This window comes from Oncorhynchus clarkii, chromosome 33 (genome assembly GCF_045791955.1).
Source record: "Oncorhynchus clarkii lewisi isolate Uvic-CL-2024 chromosome 33, UVic_Ocla_1.0, whole genome shotgun sequence".
NCBI lineage: Eukaryota > Metazoa > Chordata > Actinopteri > Salmoniformes > Salmonidae > Oncorhynchus > Oncorhynchus clarkii.
The window spans coordinates 31321815-31334759 of NC_092179.1; the positions used below are offsets into that span (position 1 = coordinate 31321815).

Below are 12945 nucleotides of genomic sequence, written 5' to 3' on the forward strand. Positions count from 1 at the left end.
AGCCATCTCTACATTGCTGTGTCCCTGACTGTCTTAACAACCTCCTAACCCTTCTAACCCCAACCATTTCCTTAACCAGCCTCATTTCTGCTCATCTCTTAATTGACTCTGTCTGTGGAGAGAATTGGAACTGTAAAGTGGCCACTCACACATACACACACACACACACATACCGAGACACCAGATACCAAAACGACATGCTTCTCTGATTAGGACTCTCCCAGAGGTGTTTCTTTCGATCGCCCGCACCGTTCTGGCACGCCAAGACATTACGGTAATGAGATACGGAACCAGCAGAAAGGATTACTGTCGCTTTAAATGAAGCTGAAGTGATTGTGGTCTGCCTTGAGAAAGTTGAGCTGTAGTTGGGATTAGAGCGGGGGGGGGGGGGGGGGGCAGTGGAGGATGGAATGTATACAGAACACAAAACAGAGATTTCAAGATATTTTCGAGACGTTTCACAAAGTTTCAAGATGTTTTCACGATGTTTCAAGAAGTTTCAAGATGTTTTCACGATGTTTCAAGATGTTTTCACAATGTTTCAAGAAGTTTCAAGATGTTTTCACAATGTTTCACGAAATTTCAAGATGTTTTCACGATGTTTCAAGACGTTTCAAGATGTTTTCGAGACATTTAGAGATGTTTTCAAGATGTTTTCAAGATGTTTCCGAGACATTCACCACATGCCACATTGTTCTCTTCTCTTCTTCGTGTGTGTGTGCGCGTGCGTGTGTGTGTAGCCATCTGTGTATGTGTGTCCGCCCTAACCCTCTAACCTCCCATTGTCCCTGACTTCCAGTAATAAGTCAGTTCAGTGGCTGAACCTTCATGAACACAAATATGCAGTTTGATTTGGGACAGATACAGCTGGTTCCCTCCCTGAGGTTCCTAGTCAGAAACACTCAAATAGCACTCTGAGGAGGAGAAGGAGGAGTGATGAAGAGGAGGAGGAGAGAAAAGTAAATAAATGAAGGGAAGGGGGGAGGATTGTGGTGTGGTTTTAGAAAGGAATGGACAGAAATAATCTCCCTTTAAAAAAGAGGGATGTGGTTGAGAGGACTGAAAAAGCTGATTGTGTGTATGTGTGTGTGAGATCGTCCCCCAACAGTGGCGGGATGGAAACATTGTCACCATCTATAAGAACAAGGGTGACAAGTCCGTCTGCGATAACAGCCGGGGGGGATATCCCTTCTGACTGTTAACGGCAAGGTCCTGACCAAGGTGATGCTACACAGGCTGGTGGACAACATCACAGAGGAACTGCTGCCAGAGTCACAATGCGGCTTCAGAAAGAACAGGACTACAGTCAACATGATGTTCACGACACGGCAACGCCAGTGCTGTGAACAACATCAGGACCGTGCTTCTACACCTGCATTGCTTGCTGTTTGGGGTTTTAGGCTGGGTTTCTGTACAGTACCTTGAGATATCAGCTGATGTACGAAGGGCTATATAAATAAATTTGATTTGATTTGACCTCTCCAAGGCCTTCGATGACCTCTCCAAGGCCTTCGACGACCTCTCCAAGGCCTTCGACGACCTCTCCAAGGCCTTTGACGACCTCCCCAAGGCCTTCGACGACCTCTCCAAGGCCTTCGACGACCTCCACAAGGCCTTCGACGACCTCCCCAAGGCCTTCGATGACCTCTCCAAGGCCTTCGATGACCTCTCCAAGGCCTTCGACGACCTCCCCAAGGCCTTCGACGACCTCCCCAAGGCCTTCGACGACCTCCCCAAGGCCTTCGACGATCTCCCCAAGGCCTTCGACGACCTCTCCAAGGCCTTCAACAACCTTTCTAAGGTCTTTGACACTGTGAGCAGGGAACTACTATGAGACATTCTACTCAAATGTGGCTGTCCAGACAAATGTGTCAATGTCCTTTGCCAGTTCCATGATGGGATGATGGCTCAGGTGGCCAAAGGAGGGCAGGAGTCAGTGCCCGTTGGAGTAAGCATCGGTGTGAGGCAGGGGTGTGTGCTGGCACCTGTCCTCTTTAACGTCTTACTCCTGTGTGTCACCCAGCTTCTCCACAAGGAGCTTGAGGACTGCAGTGGGGTTGTGGTGGACCTATTAAACATCAGGAGGCGCCAAGCAATCACCAAGGTTTTGACGGAGCGGGTTCTTGAGCTGCAGTATACTGATGACTGTGCTCGTGTGGCCCACACTCCGGAAGACCTTCAGTCCGTCCTTGTAGGGGCTGTGAGGGTCTATAGCAGGAGGGGACTGTCTAACAACACCACCAAGACAGAGGTGGTTTGCCAATAGAGACCCATCCCTCCACCCACCATGCCTGTCTTCACCATTGAACACAAATCACTGGCAATAGTCCCGTCCTTCAAATACCTGGGCAGCATCCACTCAGAGGACTGCAGCATCTACCTCAAAATTCAAAACAGGATCAAGCATCAGCTGCCTTCGGGGAAACTCAGACAAAGGGTCTTCGTAAACTGGGATCGCCACCTCCACACCAGAGTTGCCATCTATCAAGCCATTCTGCATCACCACATTTCTGGGTCACTTATAGTCGCCATCTATCAAGCCATTCTGCATCACCACATTTCTGGGTCACTTATAGTCGCCACAACAAGCAGTTTCAACCGATTCCACATACAATGGTTGCATTGCATCCTGGGAATCACCTGGTGCAACTGTGTGCCCCATACAGAAATACTTGCTAAGACTGACTGCAAGAGTATGGAGGCCATGGTCACCAAGCACCAACTACAAGAGTATGGAGGCAATGGTCACCCAGCACCAACTACAAGAGTATGGAGGCCATGGTCACCCAGCACCAACTACAAGAGTATGGAGGCCATGGTCACCCAGCACCAACTGTAAGAGTATGGAGGCCATGGTCACCCAGCACCAACTACAAGAGTATGTAGGCCATGGTCACCCAGCACCAACTACAAGAGTATGGAGGCCATGGTCACCCAGCACCAACTACAAGAGTATGGAGGCCATGGTCACCCAGCACCAACTACAAGAGTATAGAGGCCATGGTCACCCAGCACCAACTGTAAGAGCATGGAGGCCATGGTCACCCAGCACCAACTACAAGAGTATGGAGGCCATGGTCACCCAGCACCAACTACAAGAGTATGGAGGCCATGGTCACCCAGCACCAACTGCACCGGCTTGGGCATGTCATTAAAATGTCTCAGGAGCACTTGACGTGGAATCCTGTATGGACAGATACATCTTGGCCGGCGGTCTGTAGGGGGTCCAGACACCATCAACACAGAGACATACCACCAGGCCTGCCCCATCAACACAGACTGATACATACCACCAGGCCTGCTCCACCAACACAGACTGATACATACCACCAGGCCTGCCCCATCAACACAGACTGATACATACCACCAGGCCTGCTCCACCAACACAGACTGATACATACCACCAGGCCTGCCCCATCAACACAGACTGATACATACCACCAGGCCTGCTCCACCAACACAGACTGATACATACCACCAGGCCTGCCCCATCAACACAGACTGATACATACCACCAGGCCTGCTCCACCAACACAGACTGATACATACCACCAGGCCTGCCCCATCAACACAGACTGATACATACCCCCAGGCCTGCTCCACCAACACAGACTGATACATACCACCAGGCCTGCTCCATCAACACAGACTGATACATACCACCAGGCCTGCCCCATCAACACAGACTGATACATACCACCAGGCCTGCCTAAAGTTTAATTTCCCCTGTAGTTACTAAGCCTGTATGACGGTCTGACGTGTCTGGTATCGCCAAGCCTCCAGGCTCTGACCCCTTCACACACACACACACACAGACAGACAGACAGACAGACAGAGAGAGAAAAGCCACTGGTCTGACTCACCTATCATCAGCCATAGAGATTAGACTGTGTGTGTGTGAGTCAGTGTGGAGAAATGTATTGGGGGGTTCTGCTTCTCTAAGCCATCGCGACCACACGGGTGACCTTACTGACTTCGTGACACTCTGGCTTCCAGTCCTGTCCAGTGTTTACAATGTCCCGCCACGTCATAGTTCCCTGTCAGCGTGTCCACGTCATAGTTCCCTATCAGCGTGTCCACGTCATAGTTCCCTATCAGCGTGTCCACGTCATAGTTCCCTATCAGCGTGTCCACGTCATAGTTCCCTATCAGCGTGTCCACGTCATAGTTCCCTATCAGCGTGTCCACGTCATAGTTCCCTATCAGCGTGTCCACGTCATAGTTCCCTATCAGCGTGTCCACGTCATAGTTCCCTATCAGCGTGTCCACGTCATAGTTCCCTATCAGCGTGTCCACGTCATAGTTCCCTATCAGCGTGGCTACGTCATAGTTCCCTATCAGCGTGTCCACGTCATAGTTCCCTATCAGCGTGTCCACGTCATAGTTCCCTATCAGCGTGTCCACGTCATAGTTCCCTATCAGCGTGTCCACGTCATAGTTCCCTATCAGCGTGTCCACGTCATAGTTCCCTATCAGCGTGTCCACGTCATAGTTCCCTATCAGCGTGTCCACGTCATAGTTCCCTATCAGCGTGTCCACGTCATAGTTCCCTATCAGCGTGTCCACGTCATAGTTCCCTATCAGCGTGTCCACGTCATAGTTCCCTATCAGCGTGGCTACGTCATAGTTCCCTATCAGCGTGTCCACGTCATAGTTCCCTATCAGCGTGTCCACGTCATAGTTCCCTATCAGCGTGTCCACGTCATAGTTCCCTATCAGCGTGGCCACGTCATAGTTCCCTATCAGCGTGTCCACGTCATAGTTCCCTATCAGCGTGTCCACGTCATAGTTCCCTATCAGCGTGTCCACGTCACTGACAAGATGGTATGTGTTTATCGTTAGTACGTGTCCACGTCACTGACGAGGTGGTATGTGTTTATCGTTAGTACGTGTCCACGTCACTGACGAGGTGGTATGTGTTTATCGTTAGTACGTGTCCACGTCACTGACGAGGTGGTATGTGTTTATCGTTAGTACGTGTCCACGTCACTGACGAGGTGGTATGTGTTTATCGTTAGTATGTGTCCACGTCACTGACGAGGTGGTATGTGTTTATCGTTAGTACGTGTCCACGTCACTGACGAGGTGGTATGTGTTTATCGTTAGTACGTGTCCACGTCACTGACGAGGTGGTATGTGTTTATCGTTAGTACGTGTCCACGTCACTGACGAGGTGGTATGTGTTTATCGTTAGTACGTGTCCACGTCACTGACGAGGTGGTATGTGTTTATCGTTAGTACGTGTCCACGTCACTGACGAGGTGGTATGTGTTTATCGTTAGTACGTGTCCACGTCACTGACGAGGTGGTATGTGTTTATCGTTAGTACGTGTCCACGTCACTGACGAGGTGGTATGTGTTTATCGTTAGTACGTGTCCACGTCACTGACGAGGTTGTATGTTTTTATCGTTAGTACGTGTCCACGTCACTGACGAGGTGGTATGTGTTTATCGTTAGTACGTGTCCACGTCACTGACGAGGTGGTATGTGTTTATCGTTAGTACGTGTCCACGTCACTGACGAGGTGGTATGTGTTTATCGTTAGTACGTGTCCACGTCACTGACGAGGTGGTATGTGTTTATCGTTAGTACGTGTCCACGTCACTGACGAGGTGGTATGTGTTTATCGTTAGTACGTGTCCACGTCACTGACGAGATGGTATGTGTTTATCGTTAGTACGTGTCCACGTCACTGACGAGGTGGTATGTGTTTATCGTTAGTACGTGTCCACGTCACTGACGAGGTGGTATGTGTTTATCGTTAGTACGTGTCCACGTCACTGACGAGGTGGTATGTGTTTATCGTTAGTACGTGTCCACGTCACTGACGAGGTGGTATGTGTTTATCGTTAGTACGTGTCCACGTCACTGACGAGGTGGTATGTGTTTATCGTTAGTACGTGTCCACGTCACTGACGAGGTGGTATGTGTTTATCGTTAGTACGTGTCCACGTCACTGACGAGGTGGTATGTGTTTATCGTTAGTACGTGTCCACGTCACTGACGAGGTGGTATGTGTTTATCGTTAGTACGTGTCCACATCACTGACGAGGTGGTATGTGTTTATCGTTAGTACGTGTCCACGTCACTGACGAGGTGGTATGTGTTGATCGTTAGTACGTGTCCACGTCACTGACGAGGTGGTATGTGTTTATCGTTAGTACGTGTCCACGTCACTGACGAGGTGGTATGTGTTTATCGTTAGTACGTGTCCACGTCACTGACGAGGTGGTATGTGTTTATCGTTAGTACGTGTCCACGTCACTGACGAGGTGGTATGTGTTTATCGTTAGTACGTGTCCACGTCACTGACGAGGTGGTATGTGTTGATCGTTAGTACGTGTCCACGTCACTGACGAGGTGGTATGTGTTTATCGTTAGTACGTGTCCACGTCACTGACGAGGTGGTATGTGTTTATCGTTAGTACGTGTCCACGTCACTGACGAGGTGGTATGTGTTTATCGTTAGTACGCCTGGTGCTCAGGGGTTGAAAGAACACCATGGTCATACATTCCACCTGATTGGTTCATTGCACAGCTCATCCCTGGTCTCTCTTGAAAAATGCATCGCGATTATACCAACTAGATTAGCTGAAGGTCATATGAAGGTATACATCACATATGGCTGTGTTTTCATTCCATACAGGCTGGTAACTATTCCTTGTGTGTGTGTGTGTGTGTGTGTGTGTGTGTGTGTGTGTGTGTGTGTGTGTGTGTGTGTGTGTGTGTGTGTGTGTGTGTGTGTGTGTGTGTGTGTGTGTGTGTGTGTATGTTTCCTTCCATACAGGCCTCTACCTCTCCCTAATACAGTGTGTGTGTGTGTGTGTGTTTCCTTCCATACATGCCTCTACCTCTCCCTAATCCTATGTGTGTGTGTGTTCCCCAGGACTCCCTGCGCCAGAAGGAGGAGCGAATAGAGGAGCTGGAGGAGGCTCTGAGAGAGAGTGTCCAGATCACAGCAGAGAGAGAGATGGTTCTGGCTCAGGAGGAAGCTGCTCGCACACACACTGAGAAACAGGTGAGTGGTGCAGTCACACACACACACACACACACACACACAAACACACACACACACACAAACACACACACACACACACACACACACACACACACACAGAGAACACACCGTACCGTAGATATGTGGTAGCGGAGTAGGGGCCTGAGGGCACACACTTAGTGTGTTGTGAAATCTGTTGTGAATGTATTGTAATGTTTAAAAATATATATAATTGCTGGACCCCAGGAAGAGTAGCTATCTAACCTTTATCTAACCTTTACCTAACCTTTATCTAACCTTTATTTAACTAGACAAGTCAGTTAAGAACAAATTCTTACTTACTATGACGGCCTAGAAACAGTGGGTTAACTGCCTTGTTCAGGGGCAGAACGACAGATTCGATCCAGCAACCTTTCGGTTACTGGCCCAACGCTCTAACCATTAGGCTACCTGCCGCCCCTCTAACCACTAGGCTACCTGCTGCCCCTCTAACCACTAGGCTACCTGCTGCCCCTCTAACCACTAGGCTACCTGCCGCCATTCTAACCACTAGGCTACCTGCCTCTAACCACTAGACTACCTGCCACCCCTCTAACCACTAGGCTACCTGCCTCTAACCACTAGGCTACCTGCCGCCCCTCTAACCACTAGGATACCTGCCGCCCCTCTAACCACTAGGCTACCTGCTGCCCCTCTAACCACTAGGCTACCTGCCGCCCCTCTAACCACTAGGCTACCTGCCTCCCCTCTAACCACTAGGCTACCTGCCACCCATTCATCTCTACAAGTCCTCTCTGTTACACACAGAAGCCAACCCCTAACTCAGAGTCCTCCTCTGTGTCTCCCCCCATCCTTCCATCACTTCCGTGTCTCCTGGCCAGAAGTCCCCAGTGTTTATGTTAACTTGCACACACTAATGCACTGGGCTGGCATCTCTTGAGCCCACAGTTAATGGCCTGATTTAGACCCACATCAATGCCCCTCGGCGAAGGCCTCCTGTCAAAACCCTCCGTTATACACACTCCTGAAGTAGCAACTCAGAGAAGGCCTCCCCTCAAAACCCTCCGTTATACACACTCCTGAAGTAGCAACTCAGAGAACGCCTCCCGTCAAACCCTCCGTTATACACACTCCTGAAGTAGCAAATCAGAGAACGCCTCCCGTCAAACCCTCCGTTATACACACTCCTGAAGTAGCAACTCAGAGAAGGCCTCCTCTGTCTTATAGCAATGCATCGCCATGCATGCCAACCCCCTGAATACCATTGCCAACCCCCTGAATACCATTGCCAACCCCCTGAATACCGTGTCAATGGGGCCTGTTTACGTGGTACGGGTGTGTGTGTGTGTGTGTGTGTGTGTGTGTGTCCAGTCTTAATTTGACAAATAAATAACTCCATCTCTCTATGAAGAAACAGGTTCCTTTCACTTCAGTTTACATCAGCTGCTTGACTGGTCTGACACACACGCACACGCACGCACACACGCACGCGCACACACACACACACACACACACACACACACACACACACACACACACACACACACACACACACACACACACACACACACACACACACACACACACACACACACACGCACGCACGCGCGCGCACACACACACATGTTGCTGTGTGTCTGTTTGTGTATGGTGAGGGATGGTCTGTCATTGTGATGTGTCAATAGGGATTAACATACCACAGTGTGTGTCTTTATTAGGGCTTCACATTTTGGGGAATATTCAGAGGTGGAAACTTTCCGTGGGAATTAACAGAAATATATGCAAATTATTATTAATACCAATTAAATGTAGATGTTTTTTACATTGGATATATTTACCATATCATAAGTAGACATAAATCAAATGAATAAATCCTAAGAGCCTCAGATCCACAAAGTCCCTTCCACCAGGTGGCTGATGAGATATGTTGTCACGACTACCATATTGCATCTCCATCCCAAAGCCCTTGCTTGGAAGTGTACTTCACCAGACTGCCAAGAACCTTGCCCTCATCCAGGCCAAGGTGGCGAGACACGGTAGTGATGACACCATAGGCCTTGTTGATCTCTGCACCAGACAGGATGCTCTTACCAGCATACTTGGGGTCCAACATGTACGCTGCGGGGTGTTTGGGCTTCAGGTAGAAGTCTTCATGCTTTTTGATGTATTTCAGAACTGCAGTTTCCTCTGCTTGGAGCAACAGTGAAGTGGGCAGGGCAGTATGGATTTATTCTCTTACCTCTGCAAGCAGAGTCTGAACATCAGACAGGATGACATTGTCTCCCTCAATCCGTCCAATGGCTACTGCTATAGGTTTCAGGAGTTTGACTGCTTACCACTCTCTCCCAAAATACATCATCCAGGAGGATCCTCTTGATGGGTCTGTCCATATCGGCAGACTGTGATATGGCCATTTCCTGGAAAGACTCCTTCCCCTCCAGGAGACTGTCAAACATGATGACAACACCACCCCAACCGGTGTTGCTGGGCAGCTTCAATGTGGTTCTCTTATTCTTCTCACTTTGCTTGGTGAGGTAGATTGCTGATGAGCCTTCACATACCTAACCATTTCCTTGGCTCTCTTGTAAAGTGTATCCATTGTTTTCAGTGCCATGATATCCTTGAGGAGCAGATTCAATGCATGAGCAGCACAGCCAATGGGTGTAGGACTCCTTCACTTTAGACCAAGCAGCCTTCATGTTTGCAGCATTGTCTGTCACCAGTGCAAATACCTTCTGTGGTCCAAGGTCATTGATGACTGCCTTCAGCGCATCTGCAATGTAGAGACCGGTGTGTCTGTTGTCCCTTGTGTCTGTGCTCTTGTAGAATACTGGTTGAGGGGTGGAGATGATGTAGTTAATTATTCCTTGCCCACGAACATTCGACCACCAATCAGAGATGATTGCAATACAGTCTGCTTTCTCTATGATTTGCTTGACCTTCACTTGAATTCTGTTGAACTCTGCATCCAGCAAATGAGTAGATAAAGCATGTCTGGTTGGAGGGGTGTATGCTGGGTGAAGAACATTCAGAAATCTCTTCCAATACACATCGTCCGTGAGCATCAGAGGTGAACCAGTTCCATACGCAGCTCGAGGAAGACGTTCATCACCATTTCTCTGACTACGTTCCTCCATTGAGCCAAAAACCTTCTGATTCCAGGAGGACCATGAGCTGTTGCTATCGATAAGGTGTCTGATTCATCTTTTTCACCTTGAATAGCAGTAAAGGGACTTTTGTCAGATGTTGCTTGTTGTGAGGACTGAGGGAACTTTATGCACTTGGCCATATGATTATGCATCCTTGTTGCATTCTTCACATACAGTTGTAATTAGAAGTTTACATACACTTCAACCACTCCACAAATTTCTTGTTAGCAAACTATAGTTTTGGCAAGTCGGTTAGGACATCTACTTTGTGAATGACAAGTAATTTTTCCAACAATTGTTTACAGACAGATTATTATACTTATAATTCACTGTATCACAATTCCAGTGGGTCAGAAGTTCACATACACTAAGTTGACTGTGCCTTTTAAGCAAAATTCCAGAAAATGTGGTCATGGCTTTGGAAGCTTCTGATAGGCTAATTGACATAATTTGAGTCAATTGGAGGTGTACCTGTGGATGTATTTCAAGGCCTACCTTCAAACTCAGTGCCTCTTTGCTTGACATCATGGCAAAATCAAAATAAATCAGCCACCTCAGGGGAAAAAACCTCCAAAACCACTATAAAAAAGCCAGACTACGGTTTGCAACTGCACATGGGGTGACAGATTGTACTTTTTGGAGAAATGTCCTCTGTGCTGATGAAACAAAAATAGAACTGTTTGGCCATAATGACCATTGTTATGTTTGGAGAAAAAGGGGGAGGCTTGCAAGCCGAAGAACACCATCCCATTTGTGAAGCACGGGGGGTGGCAGCATCATGTTGTGGGGGTGCTTTGCTGCAGGAGGGACTGGTGCACTTCCCAAAATAGATGGCATCATGAAGATAGAAAATGATGTGGATATATTGAAGCAACATCTCAAGACATCAGTCAGGAGGTTAATGCTTGGTCACAAATGGGTCTTCCAAATGGACAATGACCCCAAGTATACTTCCAAAGTTGTGGCAAAATGGAATAAGGACAACAAAGTCAAGGTATTGGAGTGGCCGTCACAAAGCCCTGACCTCAATCCTATAGAAAATGTGTGGGCAGAACTGAAATAGTGCGTGTGAATAAGGCCTACAAAACGGACTCAGTTACACCAGCTCTGTCAGGAGGAATGGGACAAATTTCACCCAAATTATTGTGGGAAGCTTGTGGAAGACTTCCCGAAATGTTTGACACAAGTTGAACAATTTAATGCAATGCTACCAAATACTAATTGAATGTATGTAAACTTCTGACCCACTGGGAATGTGATGAAAGAAATAAAAGCTGAAATAAATCATTCTCTCTACTATTATTCTGACATTTCACATTCTTAAAATAAAGTGGTGATCCTAATTGACCTAAGACAGGGAATTTGTACTAGGAATTATTGCTAGGATTAAATGTCAGGAATTGGGAAAAAGTGAGTTTAAATGTATTTGGCTAAGGTGTATGTAAACTTCCGTCTTCAAAGTTATATGATTTGGCACAGTATTTGCAAATGTACACAGCTTTTCCTTCTAAATTAGGCAGTGAAATGTCTCCACAGATCAGATAGTGCCCATGGCATTTTCCTGTAAAGATTAGAAAAGTAAAAAAATCACAAATACAATTCTATGTACAAATAAATAGTTAAGCAGTTAGATTAAACAACTCCTTTGTCAGATAAATGTTTTAAAATGAAACATGTATGGAAACAGGTGAATTAACACTCCTCAGTTAGCAGGCTCAAGCAAGCTAAAACCCACATGGAAAAACTAACAAGCAGAAATTGTTAACAAGTTAGAAATTATTTAAATACACTTTGCAGTAGGCTACTATTTACTAGTTAACAAATTTACTAGTTAACAAATTTACTAGTTAACAAATTTACTAGTTAACAAATTCCCCAAAATTCCAAGACTTCCCATTGAAAATTTCCAGAAAAATTCAAGGAAATTTACCAGAAGGTTTCCGACCCTTTATACCTACTGGAGAGAGACCGTCAGACTGGAATAACCCTGCATGACTCATCTGAGGTGGGTAGACTGAAGGATGGGAAACAGGGACTCTCACTGCCCAGAATATGGACGCTGGACAGACGTTGAGGGGATCAATGAGGTCACTAGCTTTCTGTCCACTGTGGAGGTTTGGCCATGGATGTATTTCCTCCTTCTCCTCCCTGTCACTCTTAATCACAATACAACTCCCAGCTGTAGAGTCTGTCTCCTAATAGTTTATTTTACAATAACTTCATTATAATAAAGAGCTTTTCATACATGCGACATTCCCCAATTAGTGAACCTGGGCTCTGGACCCAACCATACAATGCTGTCTCCTCCACATCCATTCCTCCCCACCCCAGTCACTGCCTAAGTCACTGCCTGACGTGTCACGGTCTGGTTCCCTCTCGTTCACCTGGGCTATGACCTGATGGGCCCTGGTCAAAAGTAGTGCACTATATAGGTGGTAGGGTTCTATTTGGGACACCGTCCTGGTCTGGTCCAGGCAAGGCACCACCAGGCTTTAGGCAGGATGGACCTTTACTTTCCCCTTGAGGTTCATTATATCTGGGCTCTAGTAGGGGCCCTCCGCTTCCAGGGACTTCCAGACTCATAGAGCTAGTGTTCGTGTGTTTGTGTTGTGTGTGTGTGTGTGTGTTTGTGTGGTGTGTGTGTTTGTGTGGTGTGTGTTTGTGTGTGAGGGGACTTCCAGGCTTATAGAGCCAGGCTGTGGGAGGGGAAGGCTGGGTACAGGGAGCAGACTGGATGGGGACTGGTAGTGCTCAGCCTCTTTCTCTAACACACAAACACATGCAGGAAGGCAAGGACA

At 47.5% G+C, this 12945-nt stretch overlaps 1 protein-coding gene across 1 annotated transcript in view; it reads left to right on the forward strand.

Moving 5' to 3' along the window:
• LOC139393333 (ELKS/Rab6-interacting/CAST family member 1-like) overlaps nt 1–12945 on the forward strand; it is a 300021-nt gene that overhangs the window by 263602 nt on the left and 23474 nt on the right. The window contains exon 17 of the mRNA XM_071141918.1: nt 6888–7019. Coding sequence (XP_070998019.1) covers nt 6888–7019 — 132 coding nt within the window. The remainder of the gene's footprint in view (nt 1–6887; nt 7020–12945) is intronic.